At 49.0% G+C, this 21,010-nt stretch overlaps 2 protein-coding genes across 14 annotated transcripts in view; one reads left to right on the plus strand and one right to left on the minus strand.

The window, feature by feature from the left end:
* Cacna1d (calcium voltage-gated channel subunit alpha1 D) overlaps positions 1-15,298 on the plus strand; it is a 296,027-nt gene extending 280,729 nt beyond the window's left edge. For 11 of the 13 annotated variants that reach the window (XM_051204741.1, XM_051204746.1, XM_051204752.1 and 8 more), the window contains 8 exons: positions 3,140-3,253; positions 3,944-4,308; positions 5,061-5,087; positions 6,624-6,773; positions 7,705-7,868; positions 10,467-10,588; positions 12,102-12,422; positions 12,815-15,298. In XM_051204741.1, coding sequence (XP_051060698.1) covers positions 3,140-3,253; positions 3,944-4,308; positions 5,061-5,087; positions 6,624-6,773; positions 7,705-7,868; positions 10,467-10,588; positions 12,102-12,422; positions 12,815-13,108 — 1,557 coding nt within the window. In that variant the 3' untranslated portion in view covers positions 13,109-15,298. The remainder of the gene's footprint in view (positions 1-3,139; positions 3,254-3,943; positions 4,309-5,060; positions 5,088-6,623; positions 6,774-7,704; positions 7,869-10,466; positions 10,589-12,101; positions 12,423-12,814) is intronic. The other 2 variants (XM_051204750.1, XM_051204742.1) reach the window with 1 other exon arrangement.
* A 2,101-nt stretch (positions 15,299-17,399) lies between these two features.
* The window catches only part of Chdh (choline dehydrogenase), a 28,237-nt gene continuing 24,626 nt past the window's right edge, over positions 17,400-21,010 (minus strand). The window contains exons 4-8 of the mRNA XM_051204724.1: positions 20,600-20,729; positions 19,557-19,691; positions 18,950-19,092; positions 18,480-18,582; positions 17,400-17,926 (exon numbers count right to left, since the gene is read on the minus strand). Of these exons, the coding sequence (XP_051060681.1) occupies positions 17,508-17,926; positions 18,480-18,582; positions 18,950-19,092; positions 19,557-19,691; positions 20,600-20,729 (930 nt within the window). The 3' untranslated portion in view covers positions 17,400-17,507. The remainder of the gene's footprint in view (positions 17,927-18,479; positions 18,583-18,949; positions 19,093-19,556; positions 19,692-20,599; positions 20,730-21,010) is intronic.

Here is a 21,010-nt window from a genome sequence, read left to right on the forward strand (position 1 = left end):
CTTTATATGGCTTTGTGTGGGTTTAAGTGCTAATGACCACATTTCAGATTCAAACAATATTTTTGCTGCTAGAGATACATATGAAAGACTAGAAAAATTTACTGATTGTAAAGTGTTTTTTTTTTTTTTTTAAGAAAAAATTTTAGTGTTGTGAACAACTAAGTAATTTCTCTGAGGGTTTAAGTAGTTGTCTTCTGGGACTGGGTTCTGTGCCTATGGGATTTTGGAACAGCCTAAGCTACCTTTTAGCTTGATATGTGTGCTAGAACAATTTTCATTCTTATGTTTTGTGATATGTAATAAATTCAGGGTGCTGTGCTTAAGCCTCATTTCAATTCTAGTTAAGAGCCTCTGTGTTGGTCCCCTGCCCCCAGGGTCTATGCAGGAGAGTGGGGGCCAGTCCACTCTTACCAGCTGTGCTTTGCAGACTAGGACCACGATTTCCAAACCCTCCTCCACTTTCACATCTGGGAAGAGCGATGCCTTCTCTCCTCCTTTGGTGTCTCTTTAATAAATATGTTGTTGTTGTTTTGGGAAGTGGTACCCCAAGCCACCTCTCAACCCTTTCCATGATTTATGTTGCAAACAAACCCTCTGTTCTGTGTCTGTTTACTACTCAGTCTTGTCAGCTGAATCTGAATCTTGTGTAACTCTGAAGATGTGCTGGAGAGTTTCTGTTTTCATTATGCAACTGTTATATGTGTATTTCAGTGAAATGTCAACTCATCAACAGAGGATGATGTTAAAAATTATCCAAATAAATAGTTTTCTATTTCTTTTAATCACACCTAGTCCAGTTAGTTAAATGACAGTGAGACTCTTATTTAAGTTGGAGACTGTTCCTGGCCCCTGTGCCTTGAAAAAAAAAATGCATGGATTTATACAGTTTACCTGGGAGTGTTGATCACAGTGACTATAACCCATGTTTATTCTGTGGACACAGCAATAGGTGTTTCAAGCCTTGTCTAGTCTTGTTTGAACCTCAAATCTCAAATATGTAACAGACCTTTCTCCCAAAGTCAGACAAGGGGACTTTGACCAAGTTTATTTTCTCTTGATAACTGCACCCTAGAAAACTGAATGAATGGGTATGGTCTTTCTTCACATGCCTGCACCTGTCCTTGGTAAGATGTCTACCAACACACACTGGAGTTACCTTCACGGTATTTCTGAGGAATAGAGGTGGGTCTGCTGCAGATCTCTTAAGTAGGCTGGACTAGGAATCTTGAGAGAGGGAGCACAAATGTGTGCATGGGTGTGTGCATGCATTCGTGCGTGTGTGCATGTGTGTGCACGAGTGAGTGTGTGTGTATGTTCGAGCATGTGTGCATGTGTAAGTGCTCTCAAAAGCATATGTACATTAGTGCCTAGGATCTGAAGGCAGCAGGATAGGAAGTAGCTTTTGTGGCCGTGTCCTGAACTTTTCTGGGACGCTGGGATATGCCTGTCTTTTCCTTCCTCTCCATTGATATGTATGCTAGAAAAATTTCATTACGATGTTTTTGTTTTTTTTTTTTTGTTTTTTTTTTTTTGATGCATAATAAGTTTAGGGTGCCATGCTTATGCTTTTAGTTTTAGTTAGGAATGTGTGTGTTTGTCCCCTACCCCAGGAACTAAGGTTCCTTTGTCTAGCATTCCTAGGCAGGATCCATAAAGGTTTGACTCCTAGCATGAGTTTTGTCCTTACAATTCATGAGGCACAAGGAGCCACTAGTTTCCAATCATACACAGGTTTGGACCAAACCAGCCCACCTGCCTTTTTGCAGAATCATCTAATGAACTAGATGATGTTGTAGATGTGGCTACTTGAGAAATCCCTGAACAACTTTACATTTTGAGTTAACCACTGTCAGAACTGGTGTCTGCAGAAGACCAGGTTTGAATATTCTCACACCAGGGTTCCAGCTTACGGCACCCCACTCTGCTTCCCTCCCCTCGCCTCTCCTTCCCACTTTTCCCTGGGGTCTAACCCACCACAGGAGTGTCTCAGGCATGGACACTGTTCTTTATCCCGGTCCTTTCCATAGCTCCTCACCTTCTGTGTGGTGCTGAGAACAAAGTATAGGAAAGTGGTGTCCACCCAGGGACCCAGCACTGCACAGCTTTCTTCTGCAAATGGCCATGAGGCTAGAGCCCAGCTGGTGCCTTAGGTGCTTTGTGAACCTGTAGTGGCTCCTGGATTGCAGGCAGCTGCCACTGCTGTCTGGATACTGGAGGCAGGGCCTAAGACCAGAGGGAAACTGTGGAGAAGGATGAAGCCCCTATTAGTCTGAAGTCAGTATCTTGACCTTCTTCAAATTAATGCTGAAATTCAAATTTCTCAGAGTGACTCTGCCCTCCCCTGTCTAAGGCCGTGTGTGCTTCACAGTGTTTTCCCAGCACAGCTATGGACAGTGCAGAGGCTTGCCAGGCCTGTCCTGACAGATCACTTGGGCTGAAGAAGGCCAGCAGAGAGGGTCTATGGGGAAGTGTAGAGCCTCGGTCTGTTACCTGTGAGTCTTGTACTGCCTTTAGATGATAGTAAGACCTCCGTTTGTGTGGCTTTCAGAGCCCTGATCCCTCCACTGGTGAGTTCTCAGTCCACACGGACTATTCCCACTGCACAGCAACCTAAGGTGTGACTGTTGATATGTTTCTTTGTGATCTGAGTGTTCTGGTGATTGCACTGTATGATGTCACTCACCTGTTCCATGCTTTACAGGGAGTCAGTGGCCCCAATGGCTGCTTGCATCCAGGCAACTCAGCCTCCATGCAGCCATGCAATTCTTTCTTGTCCCCTCATTTTTTTTTTTTTTTTCTTAAGAATAACCTGTTCAGGGCTCCTGATGCGGTTCTCTGCTAACAGCCTTTCTGAAGATGGTCAATTAGTCAGGGGCATGCATTCTTGGCTATGACAGTCCCCAGTACCAGTAGCCAGGTAGTATGCTGTAAGAGAGATATTTGCAGAGGAAGTTACTTGATTGCAGGCTTGAATCACTCCAACATAGTACCATCGTGACCTCCTGACCACATCCCAAACACCCTAGGTCACATTAGTTCCTTGGATTGGCCTTTGGAGAAGGCTTTCCCTCCCACTGCTCCAACAGGTTGGATCAGTCCCCTTGATGTCTAACCTGTTCTGCCATTTTCATTGACCTAGGCGGGATTAAGGACTCTGCATGACATTGGGCCTGAAATCCGACGAGCTATATCCTGTGACTTGCAAGATGACGAGCCAGAAGACTCAAAGGCAGATGAAGAAGATGTATTCAAAGTAATTATTCCACGCCTAGCTACTCACTGGCCACATGGATAGAGTAGGGCAGGACTTTGGGTTGGGGTGGTTCTGATCCGCAGAGGAGTGTGGAGAATACAAACCAGTGTCAAGGTCTAGAGGGCTCCACAACCAGCCCCTCTCCACCCTGGGACCTCTTGTGGGCCAGGCTGTCCCCTTTCCTGAGCTCCTCCCAATCCCCAGCCATCAGCTGACCAGAGTACAGGAACATCCTGGGTCTTCCTAGCAGCTGTCTCTGCTGCCCTCCTTCTACTCTAGTCCAGTTCTTTGATCTGCCAGCCTGCCCTCAACCTCAAAGCTCAGAGAAAATGTCAAGTACTACCACCTTGGGGCTACTCACCAAGCCAGCTGGGTTTAAGTCACCTCATCTTGGAGCAACTGGAAGAACATACACAAGGGGCAGCAGAGAACTTGCTCCCCAGCTCAGGACTTGGTACCCTTCCTCATTTCAGATGGGCCAACTGCCACATGAGTATGTTCTCCTGAGCACTGAGATGCTCAGGTTGTTTCCCAGGGATCCTCTGGAGTTTGCCTAGAATTTGTGTTTCATTTAGGAAAAAAAAAAAAAAAAAAAAAAAAAGAAAAGAAAAGAAAAGAAATGACCTAACATAGCTAGCCTGCATCAAATACTTGTTAAATTACCTGGTGTTGTCTCCCATTATTTTGCAGAGAAATGGTGCCCTGCTTGGAAACCATGTCAATCATGTTAATAGTGATAGGAGAGATTCCCTTCAGCAGACCAATACCACCCACCGTCCCCTGCATGTCCAAAGGCCTTCAATTCCACCTGCAAGTGATACTGAGAAACCGCTGTTTCCTCCAGCAGGAAATTCGGTGTGTCATAACCATCATAACCATAATTCCATAGGGAAGCAAGTTCCCACCTCAACAAATGCCAATCTCAATAATGCCAATATGTCCAAAGCTGCCCATGGAAAGCGGCCCAGCATTGGGAGCCTTGAGCACATGTCTGAAAATGGGCATTACTCCTACAAGCATGATCGAGAGCTTCAAAGAAGGTCCGGTATTAAAAGGTAACCTTGAAAAGGTGATGCAATGTTTGCCCTTGTCACGCCCATTCTGGCAGAGCAAAACGAATCTTCTGTCTTGTGCTCTGGCACATGGTAATTCCCTGAAGACATTTGTATTTGAACTTGAGTGCCACTCAGCTTATGACCTCTCCATACATTGTCCATGCGAGGGACCTAACCACATAAGGGGTCACCCACTGTCCACCATCCTGCTGCATGGGTTGTTCTCTTAAAACAACAGGAGCCACAAAGTTATGACAACAAGCTTCGAGCTGGGGGATTGGCAAATTTCTTCTGTAAATGGACAATATTTTAGTTTTTGAGGGCCACTCAGTCTCTCTCATGAACCTACCCAGCTTTGCCACAGCGGGGTGTGCCACAGGGGGTTGGAAGCAATGAGGGAGCCTCTTAGGTGAGCCAATGCAGTTGTGTTCCCATTGAGCTGTGTGTGTGTGCGCATGCGCCCGTACGGACACTGAAGCTTGAGGTTTGTGTGATTGGAAAGAATGGCAGGGCTCTCTTTTTTTTTTAACTTCTGAGCTCATGAGCCACATAAAAACAGATAGTAACCAGCCCATTTGTGTCCAGCAAACTGTAGTCTGCCCACCCCCACTCCAGAAGGTGGGCTGGTGTCTGCTTTTGATACTTTTGGAAATGTTTAACTCTTCTCTTCTCCCTCCCTCCCTCCCTCCCTCCCTCCCTCCCTCCCTCCCTCCTTCCCTTCCTCCCTCCCTTGGCATGCCTTTCCTGGATAGAACCCGCTATTATGAAACTTACATTAGGTAGGTGCTTGTTGCCTCTCTTTCTTTTAAATGCCCTGCTGCCCACTACATTTGCTCAGTGAGAAGGAGGAAGAAAAACATCTTTTAGCCAAGTCACCTAATTGCTTTTCAAAATGCCACAACTTGCATTCATGAATGAGCAGTCCCCACTTACTTAGATGCTTTAGAGTCTATTGCCATGTAAGCACTGGTGCCCTCTGGCCTTTTCCCTGTCTCTGGCCCCATGTAGCTGGGCAGTTCTAGCTGCTTTGGGGGGTCCAGATTCTCATATGGGCTTAGGAGAAACATAGCCCAGACATCCTGTAAACAGGCACCAGATCCCTCAGGTTAACATCCACATAACCCTCAGTGTGGGCTGGGCTGTCCTTATAAACATTGACTTGACCTGGGCTGAATTATGAGTAGAATGGTCATTTTGTTGAGGACAAAAGAAGAAAGGGCTCCAGGCTTATTGCTTCTAATAAGATCAGGAGGCCCTTTGTTTTGTTTATGATCTAACACATAAAGCTTGCCTGAAGACCAGAGTGCAAAGCTAGTCACACTAGCTAGCCATAGAGGCCATGCAGTGGGGGCGCACACCTTTAATCCCAGCACTCAGGAGACAAAGGCAGATGGATCTCTGTTAGTTCAAGGCCACTCTGAGCTACAGGAAGTTGATCCAGTCTAAAAGAGGAAACAGCTTACACAAAAGTGATCTCAGCACTTGGGATCCCATGCTTTTAATCCCAGCACTAGGGAAGAATATAAGGCAGGAAGAGAGAAGAGCTCAGAGCAGTCTGAGGTTTGGTGGAAACAGATGCAGCCTGAGGACAGGATTGCCCCTTAGGTCTGAGCATTGGTAGAGGTGAGAACTCTCTAGTGGCTGGCAGCTTTGTTTGTCAAATCTTTAGGCAAGCTTTGTTAGATCATAAACAAAATATCACCACAGCCCTGGGCTCAAGGGAGTGAGCAAGTGAGATGCTCTGGATTGATGTCAGCCCACTGGGCCTCCTGCAGCTCGAGGCCAGGAGGCAGGCTTCATGGAAATATCATGCTGACCTGGGGCAGAATGGCCTGTGGAAACCTTGGGAGCCATTTTCCAGGAACATTTTCTGGTGGCCCCAAAGCCAGAAGTCCTTCAGGAGCCTAATTGATAGGATTCAGTCAGCAGGACAGAGGTCTCAGTCCCAGGTTCTGAAGTCACACTGGCTGGAGCCGGGGTGGGTGGGAGTGAGCCTGGGAAATGTGTCTTTTCTGGGGACTACTGACCATAGAATGCAGCACTGCTACAGAGTCATGCTCTTACTCAGATTACTTCTGCGTCTAGGTCTCAAGGTCTCTAGGCACAGTGGTTTGGCCCCAGCTCTGTGCAAGATACTGAGACCACAAGCACACACACAGATAACAAGTGCACTGGCACAGAGCGTCTCGGCCAGGACCTGAGCAGTCACATCCTCAGGGGCAGGAGTGTGTAGGAGGAGGGCGGCGCTCTGGGGGAGGACTGGAGGATCCAGGTGCCAGCCACCTTAAGCTCTCAGATTTCTTTCCCAACTGCAGGTCTGAGTCAGGAGATGAGCAGCTTCCAACCATTTGCCGAGAAGACCCTGAGACACATGGCTACTTTAGAGACCCCCGCTGCTTGGGGGAACAGGAGTATTTCAGTAGTGAGGAGTGCTGTGAGGACAACAGCTCCCCCACCTGGAGCAGGTGAGGGGTTCAGCCTGGGCTGAGCTCTGGAGAGCAGCCCTTCCCAACTCTTTCTGCTCCCAGTCAGTGCTCAGGAAGCCACACTTAGGATCCCTGAATGAACATCAAAGCAGGAGTTGGAGCTTATCTTATTTCACCTGGGGCTTCTGAGACCCTCAGCAAGGGTTATGGACCCAGGAACTGGACCTACTATAGCAGTATAGGACATTGCAGCCAGTAGAGGAAGACAAAATCACCTACCACCATCCTCCCTGACCTACACATATCACCATCTTATCAGGTTGGGGGTCCACAAAGTTGAAATGGTGCTATGGTAAGGCAATGTCTGGCACCTGAGAAACAGCCTGTCCTTATCTGTGTACCGCCTCCCACTAACACTCAACTTCCACGTTCATGATTTGGAGCCAAATGGACCTGTGGATCCCACTTCTGGGGCTTGCTATCCCAGGTCCCTCTCTTAGATATTCATAGCCATCTCTGCTAGCCTCAGTCTACTTTAACGGAAGCAACAGGCCAGGCTTTTCATCTTCTCAAACAAGACCCCAACCATGGAATCCCCCACGCATTCCTGTTTTTCATGTTTTACTGAGCCTGAATGATGATGGCATTCTCTAAGCTCCATGTCCTGTGCATGGTACCGGAAGAGGGCAGGTCCTTGGGACAATGATCTCCAGGAGATAAATAAAGGGTAGCCAGGCTGACAAGTCTGTGATTGCCATCAACTTTGGGCCTGTACCTGGCATGAAAACAGCTAGCATGTGGCTTATCACAACCTCCAGTTTTCTCAGATGGTCCTTGCTCTTTTCCTGAAAGCTTCCACTACTCAGAACGGACTGGGAAGGGAGTAGGGTAGGGTTTGTCAGGGCTAGGTCAAGGCTTATTGCCCAGAACCTCATGTGTGCCTTCTCGTTTTTCTCTTGTCAACTGCCAGGCAAAACTACAGCTATTACAACAGGTACCCAGGCAGCTCCATGGACTTTGAGAGGCCCCGAGGCTACCATCACCCCCAAGGTTTCTTAGAAGATGATGACTCACCCATTGGCTATGATTCACGGAGATCTCCGAGGAGACGCCTTCTACCTCCCACCCCACCATGTGAGGCCAGCTTTCTTGTTTAGGGTGAAGTCTCCCAGAGGGTACCATGCCTGTCCCCATCCCAACCCATGGGATAAATGATGGATCTGTGTTACCATGGAGATGCTACCAACTGTTAAGATCAGCCAATACCACAGTAGAGAGTGCTTTCCCGTTTGTCATCTATATTCCCATAGTTGGTTCATCAGAGAAAAGAGATGCAGAGTGTGGCTCCAGACTTTCATACTCACATCTAAGAAGAGGCTTTTTGTGCACAGGGTATTGCCTTTGAGCTTGCTTCCATCCTGAGAGGTAGGCAAGACTCACGTAGTCAGCCTGACTCTCCCACTCCACAGAAACTGAGTCTCTGATGGGAAGGAGGCATTCAGAGATAGAGCTCTCTCTGGCCCAGGACTGTCTTAGGGCCCCCTGCCTCTGAGGTGCCTGGGTCCATTCTGGGGATCCTTCTTCCCTCCGGCTTTCTTCCCTCCCTCTGTTGTCACTTTAAGTGTGCCATTGTCCTCTGCTCACAGGGCAGTACAGGGCTTTGAATTGCCCATAGGAGGAGTAGGCCCTTTCTGACCCGATCCCTAGAGGGGCAGTTGAATTCTGCCAAATATGTGTGTTTTATAATGGTGAAGAATAGCAACTCCTTGTGTTTCGGATGAGTGAAGCCTAATTGAGATTTCTGTTTAGTAACCAAAACAGATGAAACACAGGACCCCTGACATGACTGTGAAACACAGGACCCCTGACCTGACTGTGAAACACAGGACCCCTGACCTGACTGTGAAACACAGGACCCCTGACCTGATGTGAAACACAGGACCCCTGACCTGATGTGAAACACAGGACCCCTGACCTGACTGTGAAGCACAGGACCCCTGACCTGACTGTGAAACACAGGACTCCTGACCTGACTGTGCATTCAGGAAAGAACATGGCTGGTCATGTCCCATTGTAGCTGCCACAGCCTGCTGGGAGTATAGTCTGGTCCAGGTCCATTTGAGTGCTTTAATATTTAATTACCCCTGAACACATGCTGCTAAATGAAGCCTTCCCCTCCCCCATAGACACCAGATGAAACAGGTTCCTTCTGTTCCTGCTGCCTTTCTTCAGGTCATCTCCTTCCCTTACTCCCCATCCATACAGCCTAGGGCATCCTTGAATGTCCCCCATAGCAGAGGACAGCCTGGGCAGGCAGGGCCAGCCACCTTCTTCATCTGAAAGGACATTGGCTGTGGTGTCCACTTTGCAGACCTGGTCATGGGGAACATCTGGCTACACTGGCCTGTACTCTAGGCCAATGGTAGTGGCTGGAGGGCAGATGAAAGAGCTATGTCTTACAGAGACTGTAGAGCTCACAGGATGAGGGGATCTGGGGCTTATTTTAGAGGTGGGTCCTGAGTGTATGGGAAGGTCATTTTTCTTCCAGTTCTCAACAGCTGGCCTGTCCACATAATGGGTCTGGAGGCTGTGCTGGCCCATTTTCTATGCTCACTCAGGGAAGGAGTGGCTGTCTGCATAAGCAGTGGCAGCTCAGCTGGGAGGCCCGAGCATGGCTGCCATCCTGAGTACAGCACCTGACTCTGCTTCCTTCCCACTGGCCATCCTCATCCAAGGCTCTACCTGCTCTTCATTGCAGACCTGTTTATAAAGCTTGTGAAGTCCAAGGTGTCTGGGAGGCCTCTTTGGGTCAGTCCCTAAGGATGTGTGAACTGGGAATGTGTGGGATTTTGCTAGGCTAGGAAAACCTCGCAGCACAGAAAGAGAAGTTGGAGTAATGCCAAGTACAGACAGGACTCCTTGAAGTCCACAACAGGGTGGAGAGCTTTTAGGGCCCCAATGGTTTTTCCAAGGACCCCTGAACCCTAAGCCTGGTGTCTATAAAGCCAGAAGCTGTGACTCATCATTGAGGCTCTGTCTGCGATTGCTCCCAGCATATAGTAAGTTTTTAGATGTACACATATCTAGGCTAGGGAAGGTGCTTTTTTCCAAGCAAAGAATTTGGTATTTTGCCTGCTTAAGTTGATCGGCAGAATTGATTTGATTTTAAAACAGAAACTTAACTATGGGGACCTCAGAAAGGTGGAGGGTGTGTGGAGGCAGGGATAGGATAGCATGGAATGCCTAAGATTCTAGAGTGGATCTCTGTAATGCATCCCAGAGCTTGTGATTCCTCTGGGATGCCTGAGAGCAGGCAAACCTTGAAAAGTGATTCATTGCTACCTTATAGAAATACACCAGGCTGGGTGTTGGTGGCACACACTTTTGATCTGAGCATTCGGAAGGTGGAGGCAGGCAGATCTCTGTAAGTTCAAGGCCAGCCTGGTCTACAGAGCTAGTTCCAGGACAGGCTCCAAAGCAATACAGAGAAACCCTGTCTTGAAAAACGAAGAAAAAAAAAAAAAAAAAAAAAAAAAAGAAGTACGCCACAGCTGGGTTGCTTCATTTAGTCCTCCCATCCCTAGGTTGGGGGATTGTGTAATTATTTCTCTTACACACAGCCTACTTTTTCCTGGGCACCTTCTGAAGAACTCAGGAAATGGTCCTGGTTCCTGAGTCACATTGTCCAGACAGGACTTGCATCACCACAAATCATGTCCTTTCACTTCCCAGCCCATCGGAGGTCTTCCTTCAACTTTGAGTGTCTACGCAGGCAAAGCAGCCAAGAAGACATCCTTCCGTCACCTGCCTTGCCTCACCGTGCTGCCCTGCCCCTGCACCTGATGCAGCAGCAGGTGAGATACTCTTCCCTGGGAAACTCATGGAGGAAACAAAGGGCCTGTGCCTTCCCATTTGGTTGTGGAGCAGTTCTTACCTGGTAGACCCCCCCCCAGGGCCCATTCTGCTGGAGTTCTGCATGCAGCAAAGGGTGGACTGAGCATCCTTAAACTCCATGCATCTTATCATAGAATACTGGACCAGGTGCAGTGTGAATTAAGGCAATGCAACTAATAGCTACTACTACTAATTGCTTCATCAAAGAGGTGCCTCCTCCATTAAAGCTACTTGTGCAGCTTCTTGTGCATGGGCCCTTGGGGTGGGTGAGCTTCCTCAGTTGGGCTAAGGGGAACCACCAGTCCACAGGAAAGACAGCTGAGCCAGAGGCAGCCCATGTCCCCAAGCCCATTCACAAGGGGCTTAGGGACAGATATAAGAATGTATTCATGCATGCATAAGTGCGCACGCACTTCTTGAACTGTCTCATCAGAGATGCTGTGTGGGGTGATTTTATCAAGGGAGATGCCAGAAACCTGTACCTAGTCATCCTGTTAACAGACCCAGATCTCCCTGAGGTTCTGAGCCCAAGCTCTGAACCCATCAGTACTCGGTGGCAATTGAGGATTTTTCTACTCACCTGTGCCAGCACTTAAAGAATGTTTTGCATGCACATATGTATGCTCATCACATACATGTCTGGTGCTGCTGAGGGTTAGAAGGCATCAGAACCCCAAAACTGGTGTTCCAGATGGTTATAAACTACCACATGGGTCCTGGGAATTGAACTCAGGTCCTCTGGAAGATAAATCAGTGCTCTTAACCACTGAGCCCATTTGCCTGTACTTTTAACACTAATTTTAACTTCTTTCCTGTGTCATTCTGGGAGAAAGATGAACTCTTTGAAAGCCCAGATCACCAGATGCCACAACTCAGTCAAAGAGATCTTTTAAGGGGCCTGTGATCCACCAAGTGAAAGCTTAGGTCTTGTCTCAGCCACTGGCCTGGAATGTCCTGGATTCATTGGCTACAACTACCATGTCAGTGCAAGCAGGTAGTAGTAGACATCTTAAGATGGCTCTGCCATGGAGGACATTTGCGAATCATGGCTTTGCCCAGTGCTTCAGGGCTGACAGAACACTCATTGCAGGATGGGAGGTACCAGAGCAGAGAGAACTGGTGGTTATCCTTCATGAGCCAGAGTCTGTGGATTTCCCTGGAGTGCATGTCAGTACTGAATCCCAGAGAGACCTGGGAAGTGTGTTCGTGTGCTGTAGCTTATTCATTTTCCCAGTTCTTCCTCCTTTTGAGGCAACTGCATAAGTTAGTCAAGGAGAATGTCTTACAGCTCTGCTAGGAGGCCCTGCTTGATTTGAGCTCCCTGAACTTTGTCTGGCAACACTTGCATCTTTTCCCAGTCTTCTGAGGGGCAACCCTGTGCAGCAGTCAGTCAACACTGCACAGAAGTCATAGGCCAGACTAGGGCCAAGGCCCAGACCTCCAAGACGGACCTCTCTCTGCTTCCCTCCTCAGATCATGGCTGTGGCAGGCCTCGATTCCAGTAAGGCCCAGAAGTACTCTCCGAGCCACTCCACAAGGTCGTGGGCCACCCCTCCCGCAACCCCTCCTTACCGGGACTGGACCCCATGCTACACTCCCCTGATCCAGGTGGACCGCTCAGAGTCTCTGGACCAGGTCAATGGCAGCCTGCCATCTCTACATCGAAGTTCCTGGTACACAGATGAACCCGACATCTCCTATAGGACTTTCACACCAGCCAGCCTGACTGTCCCCAGCAGCTTTCGGAACAAAAACAGCGACAAGCAGCGGAGTGCAGACAGCCTGGTAGAGGCGGTAAGTATGAGTGCTTTCTGACGTATGTACAAGCATCAACACAGGAAGAGATTCAGAAGCCCCTACGTGGGAAGGGGCAGTGGTGGGCTCTGCAGCCATGTCACCTGAGGGTGGCTTCTCAGCAGCAGGTGTGGTACTTAAGACCTGAGTGAAACCCAGCTGGCACTGCCAAGTCCTGCCAAAGGGCCCCACCATCTCACCAGCCCATGCCACACTTCCTTAGTGGTTTTGCTCATGCTTGGCCACATATTGCTACTCAGTTCAACATGGACAGTGGTGAGGGCTGTTCACAGTTAGTGTCGTGTGTGAGGTCGGGAAGACATGGCTGATGGGGTCCCTACAATATGCTGTGCAGTGGGAGCTCACGCCATTGGTCCTCTTTTTCTATACAGGTCCTGATATCTGAAGGCTTGGGACGCTATGCAAGGGACCCAAAATTTGTATCAGCAACAAAACATGAAATCGCCGATGCCTGTGACCTAACCATTGATGAGATGGAGAGTGCAGCAAGCACTCTGCTCAATGGCAGTGTGTGTCCTCGAGCCAATGGGGACATGGGCTCCATGTCACACTGCCAGGACTATGAACTCCAGGACTTTGGTCCTGGCTACAGTGATGAGGACCCAGACCCTGGGAGAGAGGAAGAGGACCTGGCGGACGAAATGATCTGCATCACCACCTTGTAGCCCAGTGAGGGCCGGCTGGCTTCAGCCCAAGGCGGGCACAGGAGGGCCAGGGATAAAGTGCCTCATAGATAGGAAAGTTTAGGCACTAGTTGGGAGAAAATGCTCAATTAGACTTTTGTACAAGTGGTATCATGCCCCAAGGAAGCCATAACCTGGTAGGATCAGGTTCTGAGTGGCCGGGTGTGTGGTACACCACACTCAGGCCCAGCCTCAGAAGGCAGTATGTCTGGTCCCTCAAGCGGATGGGTGAGGAGAGGAATGCAGCCTGGCCTACACAGAGGCCAGAAGGGCTGCCCAGGAATTCAAGTTTCACACCCAGGGCCCATGCCCATTTACCTGAAGACATGACAGAGAGGTTAAAGGTGATGACAATCACCGCAACTGTGTCATTACCTCAGCCATCAGTCAAGCATATCAGACACACACTGGGCCCAGCATATCCATTTCCTCCCCCAACACAGCTTCCTGGTTCCTGTGCAGCTGTTCTGAACAGCACACACGAGAACCCAGTGGTCATACTGAGGGGCGTGGGACCGGACAGACACGGTTTTGTTATGCGACACCAGTTTACATAAAAGAACATCACTCAGATGGTCAGTTCTCTCTAGCTAAGGGCAACTGTAAACTGGAAGAGGGACGCACTTGCAAACCAGGTAAACTTAGATATGTTAGTTTGTTTAAAAATTATAGATTTACTGTACATGACTTGTAATATACAATTTGTATTTGTAAAGAGATGGTCTATATTTTGTAATTATCGTATCGTATTTGAACTGCAGCAATATCCATGGGTCTTAACAATTGTAGTTTCCCACCAAAATCTAGAAATTATTAGTATTTTTACTTGGGCTAAACAGAATTAGGAGAATCAGAGCCAATTCTCACGTATTCAGAAAAGAATCTTGGGGATAAACTTTTGAGTTCAGAAGAACTTGACACTAAAGAAATTTTTCTAAAATATTTTGAGTCACTATAAACCTATCTTTACATAAGATATCAAGATGCTACTTGCAGTCTTTTCTTTGGGTTCTATGATTTTTATATTGTACCTCTTATCTGTGTGGGTAGCAACTGTCTTCAGTTTGGTTTCACTCAGTTATCCCCTGCTCACTTAGTTACACAGCAGGTTCAGGCTACTTGGTCCAGGCGCATCCACCGGTCTGGCTTTCTTGGCTGCCCATGCAGGATGCTTCTGGTCTCTGATGCAGAAGTTACCTCACAGGTGAGCTACAGGCATCTGCTCACATCCCCAAGGATGTGGGAGAAGAGGACAGCACTGTGGTAACCTGGGCGTGCTGGGGTCTGTACAGGATGCCCTGTTGCCTTTCACAGATGCTGTGCAGTGTGTCCTCTTTGAGAGCTGTTATACGCAACTGAATGAGGGCCCAAGTTTTCATGAGAATATGTGCACTGACTGTAGGCCCAGGGACAGTCAGCTTTGGAATCATTTGAAATGTAAAGGCTTCCCATTCTGTCAACAGTCACGTGATACCACCCCATTATTTTGCTAAGGATTATCTGCAATCAGAAATACAGGTAGCAAATTTGAGTTCAGAATTTTTAACTAGTATACAATCTGTGGGAAAAGATTTTTTTTTTTTTTTGTAAATAACACTTTTGTTACAAAGACCTCACAAACCTCTTCCTAGGACATTCTTACTCCAGATGCAGGCAAAAACACTTCAAGGTTTGTAAATGACTATTTCCTGACATAAAGCCTTTTTTTTAAAATTAAAATGCAAAATGTTCTTCAGAATAAACTGTGTAATAATTTCATTGTACCGGGAGCTCTCCTCAGAGCTGGCTGTGCAGTGAGAGCTTCAGAGGGGCAGGTGCTCTGGTGCAACCCTGGGCTCAGGCAGCTTTTTCTGCCCTCGGGCTCCTCCAAGGCCAATAGTAACTTCGCACCAGCTGTAGAGAGGGTTGCTTCTCCTAAAGGGCTAAACCACCATCAGCATTTACCTTGGACTCTGTCTTGCTGGGTGTCTGTCTGTCTGACTGTGCGACTTAACATCAGATCACACTCGCCATGCCAGGACTTGGCGTTCTGGAACGGCTGATTATCTTTCCCAGAGTCAGTCCGTCAATGCCGCCTGACTCCCCTTCAGACCGCCCCACCTCCCAGTCTGTCTGCTTTAAGTCTGGTTCAACCTCTCCTCTAACATTAAATTTCTCTTTGTAAGAAACATTTGAAGTTGTAGAGCATGTTTCTTTGCCCCCTTTAAAGTAGATTTTAAGGCTAAATACTTCTGCTTTCTGGTTTCCCTACCCCACCCCGTAAGTGATTGAGTTCTTTGGATTGCTGCATTTAGTTTAAGCTCATGTTTTTTTAACCACATTAGGAAGTATGGGCATCACTATGATCTGCTAACCAACATCAAGGTCATTTGGAATGTAGACACCACTCTGTATATCTCTAGAGGAGTGTGCTTTGAGGGTGTGGCCTTAGCTACCCGTGGAGACTATACCTAGGGTGCCACACCCACTTCCCAGTAGCCCAGCTCTTCAGCAAGACCAGCTTTATTTCAGGTGGTGTGTTTTTACCTTCTTTATCGCCTCTGCCTTTATTTCGAGGGTGGAGTGTTTACTTGTAAAACTGCACACAGCTCTGCTTCCAGGGAACTCCAGGGAACTGGGGAATGGCAGGGGACTAGGGAAGAGTCTCAGACTGTCTTCTGATAGCAGAACAAGGATGAGGGTGGTTGAAGAATATGCTGCTAGAGCTGCTCAGCCAGCGGGGGCCACTCAGGCCATCAAGTGGAGCCTAAGGGTAGATTATGTTCTTCCCACCCTCACCCCCAACCCCTGCTCCTAATTTTGAAGATAAAAACTTTGCATTAGATTTGATATCATGATAGTTTATCAGTGGAAATATGAAAAATCTTGGGGCCTTCGGGATGCAGTGCGGTGGGGGAGAGGAGCCTATTTGAATTTATGGAAAGTAACCTTGCAGCTGGCACTGGAGGCGGAAGAGCGAGCCCTGGATGTTCCAATGCTCCCACCCTGCTCCTGTCTCCCCCATGATCTGCCCCTCACCTGGTCAGGATCACATTTGGCCAACAGTGAGATAGATAGGTGCAAGTTCCCTCAACACAGCAGGGCTCCCCACAGCCCCTGCATGCCCGTCTACATGGCCTGGAACCAGGAGCAGCCATGGGAGGACTTCCGTGAGGAATCAAGTTCTGTCCTGAGTTTGGGCCCCAACAGCAACTTCCCACTGGGCATCTTTGAGTTCTGGGCATGTAACCTTCACTTTTTGTCTCCAGAAACACATTTCCTTATGTGGCTAAGTCATGTCCACGCGTGGAACCTGCCTTGGTGTGCCTAAGTGAGAGAAAGGCCTAGATGTAACTGAGGAGCATGCCGGTGTCGATCTTCTCTCACCCTAAAACATGAGTGCAGAACATGCCCTCCTCATGGCGGCACCTACACTGCTAAGGATGCTATGATGACCGCTGTGTGACCCCTGCTCTAGTGGATTTTCTTTCTTGACCTTCCTTTGGAAGATGGAACAAAAGCAGCCTGGTTTTAGAAAGAAATGCAGTGCTTTACTCTAACCCTTCTGAAAGGCCTTTCTCAGGTACAGCTATCTGAAATAAAACCCCCCCAAAAAAAGTCCAGAACGCAGCTCTGGCCACTCCCAGTCAGTCTTAGTGGAGCCTGAGATTCCGATCAGTGCCACCCACCCCCCAAATTCTTGGCTTTGAGATGCAGTTTCCATACAATGATCCCTTTCTTCTCCCACCATGGATAGTGGCTTTGAACATCATAGAAAAACTAATTCAAAATGCTTTTTTGGTCTTCATTTTCTGTGTAAACACTCAGGATGAGGCAGGTGAGTTGTGCAATGACTTGTACCCTCATCCCTGCTCCTCACTCTTCAGTTCTGGATCAAGGCAGGAGAAGGGACAGCCAGTGCCCTCCAGCTGGCTGCCTTCCCTCTAACTGAACATGAGCTCAGATACCAGCCCTGGCTTAAACTTCTTCCTGGCTCTTGGCCTCAGCTAAAGCTTCCTTAGAGAGTCCAGTCCAGTTCAAGTGCCCTGACCTTGCAGAAGAGACCTTAGGTGAGAGGCCAGAGGAAGGATCATTCCACTCCTGGCGATAGAATAGTGAGCTGGAGGCCTTGTGAGAAAATCATGCAAGAGTTAACCTCCCTGAGTTTTAACCCCAGGAGGTCAGGAGGAGGGCTCCAGCTTACATACTAGCCTGTCTTCAAGGGTCCTCAGAGACACTAGAAAAAAGGGACTTGCCTCACTACTACACAGGTCTTAGCCATGAATAGGGATATCTGGGTCCCAAGAATACACAGTTTGAGGAACTATCCGGAGCAGGGCTGTAAGAGCTGGATTTCTTGGTTTGATATGAGTTCCTCTGTCATCCTCAGGCAGTGGCCGTCTTAACGCTGGGTGGCCAGAGTCTTCGGCTTGTAGACAGGAACGTCCTTGTCCCAGAGTGCAGGGTACCCCTTAATAATGTCAGCTGCTTTCTCTGCAATCATTATTGTGGGAGCATTCAGGTTGCCGCTGACCACACTGGGCATGATGGAAGCATCGATGACTCTGAGGTTTTCCACCCCAAGGACCCTGGTTTGCAGGTCAACCACGGCAGTGGGGTCAGAGGGCTGGCCCATCTTACAGGTGCAGGAGGGGTGGTAAGCACTGTCTGCTTTTGCCCGTACAAAGGCATCTATCTCTTTATCTGACTGGACATGGCTTCCAGGCTGCAGCTCTTTGCCCCGGAAAGGAGCCAAGGCTTCTTGTGCAAAAATTTCTCTGGACAACCTCACACACTGACGGAAATCCTGGACATCAGTTTCTGTGGAGGAGAGATAAATGAGTGCCCCTTCTTTTACCCTGCTGGTCAAGTGTAACTGGAGGACAAAGACCAGGGACATGGGTAACCAAGCTGCAAGTGCTTGTCAGCTGCTCAGAAGCGGTTACAGTGCCAAAAGGTCCATGTTTGTGTCTGAGCTCTGGCTTCTCTGTCAGCCAGAGGTAAAGATGTGCAGTCTACTCTGCTACCATGTTGCTGTCAAGTCCCCATGCCATAGGGTATAAAACCTTCCATGTGAGTTGTGTTTGTGGTGTTGCATGAAAAGAGGCATTCCTGGGAATGCTGCATGCTCTTAATGCTGAAGTAAGTTTGGGGACAGCCAGACAGGTAGTGTGCATGGGCCTGGCATTTGTGTCTTCTGCAGATGGCTCTGAAAGCTGCACCTCTGTCCTGCTGTGTAAAGAGAGTCCCCAGGCTACCTTGTGTGAGCCAGACCTGAAAGCAACCCCAGAGTTAGGAAATAGGAGCCAGAGTAAGGGTCTAGGACAAACAGGTCAATGCCAGGCCCAGGGGAAACAAAGGTTGCTTGAGTTACCTGTTGACAAGTAGTTGGGGTGAATCACAGGGTGGTCCCGAGGGTTGGCACTTCTCAGTTTGAGCCAGCCCACACTTGTGCCCCTCATGGTTCCTACATGTACCTATGAGGGTCCAGAGGAAACAGTTTTAACAGGAATCTCCATTAACTACTGCTCAGAAGCTTAGAGAAGCCCAGGTTCCCTGTGGGTAGGGACTCAGCAGTCAATGTAGAGCACATAAGCTTTAGTACCTAACCCTCTTCCAACCCCCTCTTCCCTGTCTGGCCTTTACTCCTTTGCCTGAAACTTTCAGGGGATGATCCCAGGGCTGAGGTAGTTTTGCCTGTTGTCATTGGTATAGATCCTGCCCCCTTTCCTCTTCCAGTCAGATAGTAGCCACTGGGGAGCAGAGTCCGCACAGTGGGACCATGAAATCTACTCCTATGCAGGAGCAGAAAGGCACGGTCTCTGGGCATGGCTATCTGCATACCTGGTAGGCCTCCTGCTGGGTAGGTTTCCGCCCATGGTCAATAACTTGGGATGGCAGGAAGTGGAACTGGATGTCCGGGTGGGGGACCCCAGGCCGGCTGCGGATGAACCCACCTGTTTCAAGATGGGCAGTGGCTCCATCCCCTGAAGGTCACACGAGGATAAGGCAGAAAAGCCAGTCAGAACATGGCAGGAGGACCATCTTCTCCCACATGCTTCTCTTTCTGGGCGTGGGGCTTAGCATCAGAGACTGGCCATTAACTGTTTTCTTTCTCTAGGTGGCCATACCCAGCATTACAACTTTAAATGCCAGCTCCAATAACAAGTGAGGGGCTTCAGGTCTACAAAGGCCACCTGCTGTACAAGCCCTACCCACATCCTGCTAAGTGGGCATCACCTTGAGCAAGGCCCTGTGCTCAGCCCCTCGACACGTGCTACTGCTTCTTGTCTCCTCACAGCAGCCTGCCAGGCAGGACTTTTGTGTCCTCCTTCCCTTGCAGACAGGAAAATGGGCTCTGGTGACTGTCATCCAACTTCATACCTAGCAATCTGAGGCCCATCTCGGCGCTTCAGGAAGAAAACCATGATGCCCGCAGACCATAGCCCACCTGTGAACCTCCACAACCACTCCAGACCGATGCAGACCTTCCGCAGAGGCATCTGGGCCGAGTGGAGGGTGATGGGATGTGTGCATGCCTGCTGAATGTAGATCTCCAAGTGGTCTTGCAGGTTCTGCCCAACTCCTGACACAGGAAGGAGTGGTTAGGAAAAGTGGCTAACACAGGGGCAGAGCCCTGGTTATGGAAACGTCTCTCAGTTCATTATCTTTTAAGCCAGTCCCTGCCTGCCCTGGCCCCAGCTTGTAAGTCACCTGCCTGTGTCCCTGCTTCTGCTCACTTAGACAAAGTCAGGCCCTCTTTCAAATGCTGCTAAAGCTACCTGCCCTGTCACTCCCTCTAGAGGTACCTTGACCAGCCCTTCTCAGCAGTACCCTCCAAGGTCAGGGCCTACAATTTCCATAGGTACCGAGTGATAAGTGTCACTGTGCGTGGCCAGAGTAACAGTTGTCAGCCCCATCCTCCCCCAGTGTGTCAGAGGAGGAAGCAGTCTCACATGCTGTAACAGACACTACTTAAGTTCATTCAAGCTCAAGGGCATGCCGGGTAGTCAAGGCACAGACAATTCCACAGGCTTCTCAAGGAAAGCTCCCCACGAAAGACCAGCCCTTGTATATGGAGGATGAGGAAGAAATAAGACAGCGGAGCCCTGGAGGACATCACAGACAGCTGAAAAGATGAAGCTTGGGTATTTACATAGACAGTGGCTCTGGGGCCCTAAGCTGGCCTTACCCGTGTTTAGAGCAGCTGGTAAATCTTAGGGATAGACCTGTCATACCACAGACCTATCCTGGTGATGGTCTCAGCCCTATTGTTACAGGATGCCCTCCTAAAGGGTACAGAAGCTGACTGAGGGGGAGGGGCGAAGAGAGCATGAAGACTCAGGAGTGTCTAGTGAGGCCCAGAGGTCCTCAGATGTAGAGGAAGGAAAGAAGGATTTGACACTTACAAGATGTGCCCCCTTCCCCACTCCAAGCAATAAGCTGCTGGGCTCCACAAAGCCACCCTCTGGGCAGCAGTCAAAGGGAGCTCACCAGGCAGGTGGCACACGACAGGGATGCCCAGTTTCTTGAGGTCATCGGCATTTCCAACACCAGAGAGCATGAGCAGCTGTGGAGAATTGATGGCGCCCCCACTCAGGATCACCTCCTTGCTGGCATAAACCTGGGAGAGGCAGGGGACCACCAGTCACACTTCTCGGAAAGCCAGCTGACCTCCTGCTGCCTCATGGAGAGGCACCCAGTTACAGCCGTTACAATAAAGTGACCTTAGGAAATTATACCATGTGGAGCGTCTGCTCCCAGATTTTAAAGAGGAGGGAGCTACTTAAAAGCAATCTGCACATCGAGTCACCATGTGCGACTTTCAGTAATAGCTATAACATTAACAGGGGCATTAAGAACATGGACGGAGCCAGCCGGTGGTGGCTCACGCCTTTAGTCCCT

The sequence above is a fragment of the Phodopus roborovskii genome, unplaced genomic scaffold, assembly GCF_943737965.1.
Source record: "Phodopus roborovskii unplaced genomic scaffold, PHOROB, whole genome shotgun sequence".
Classification (NCBI taxonomy): domain Eukaryota; kingdom Metazoa; phylum Chordata; class Mammalia; order Rodentia; family Cricetidae; genus Phodopus; species Phodopus roborovskii.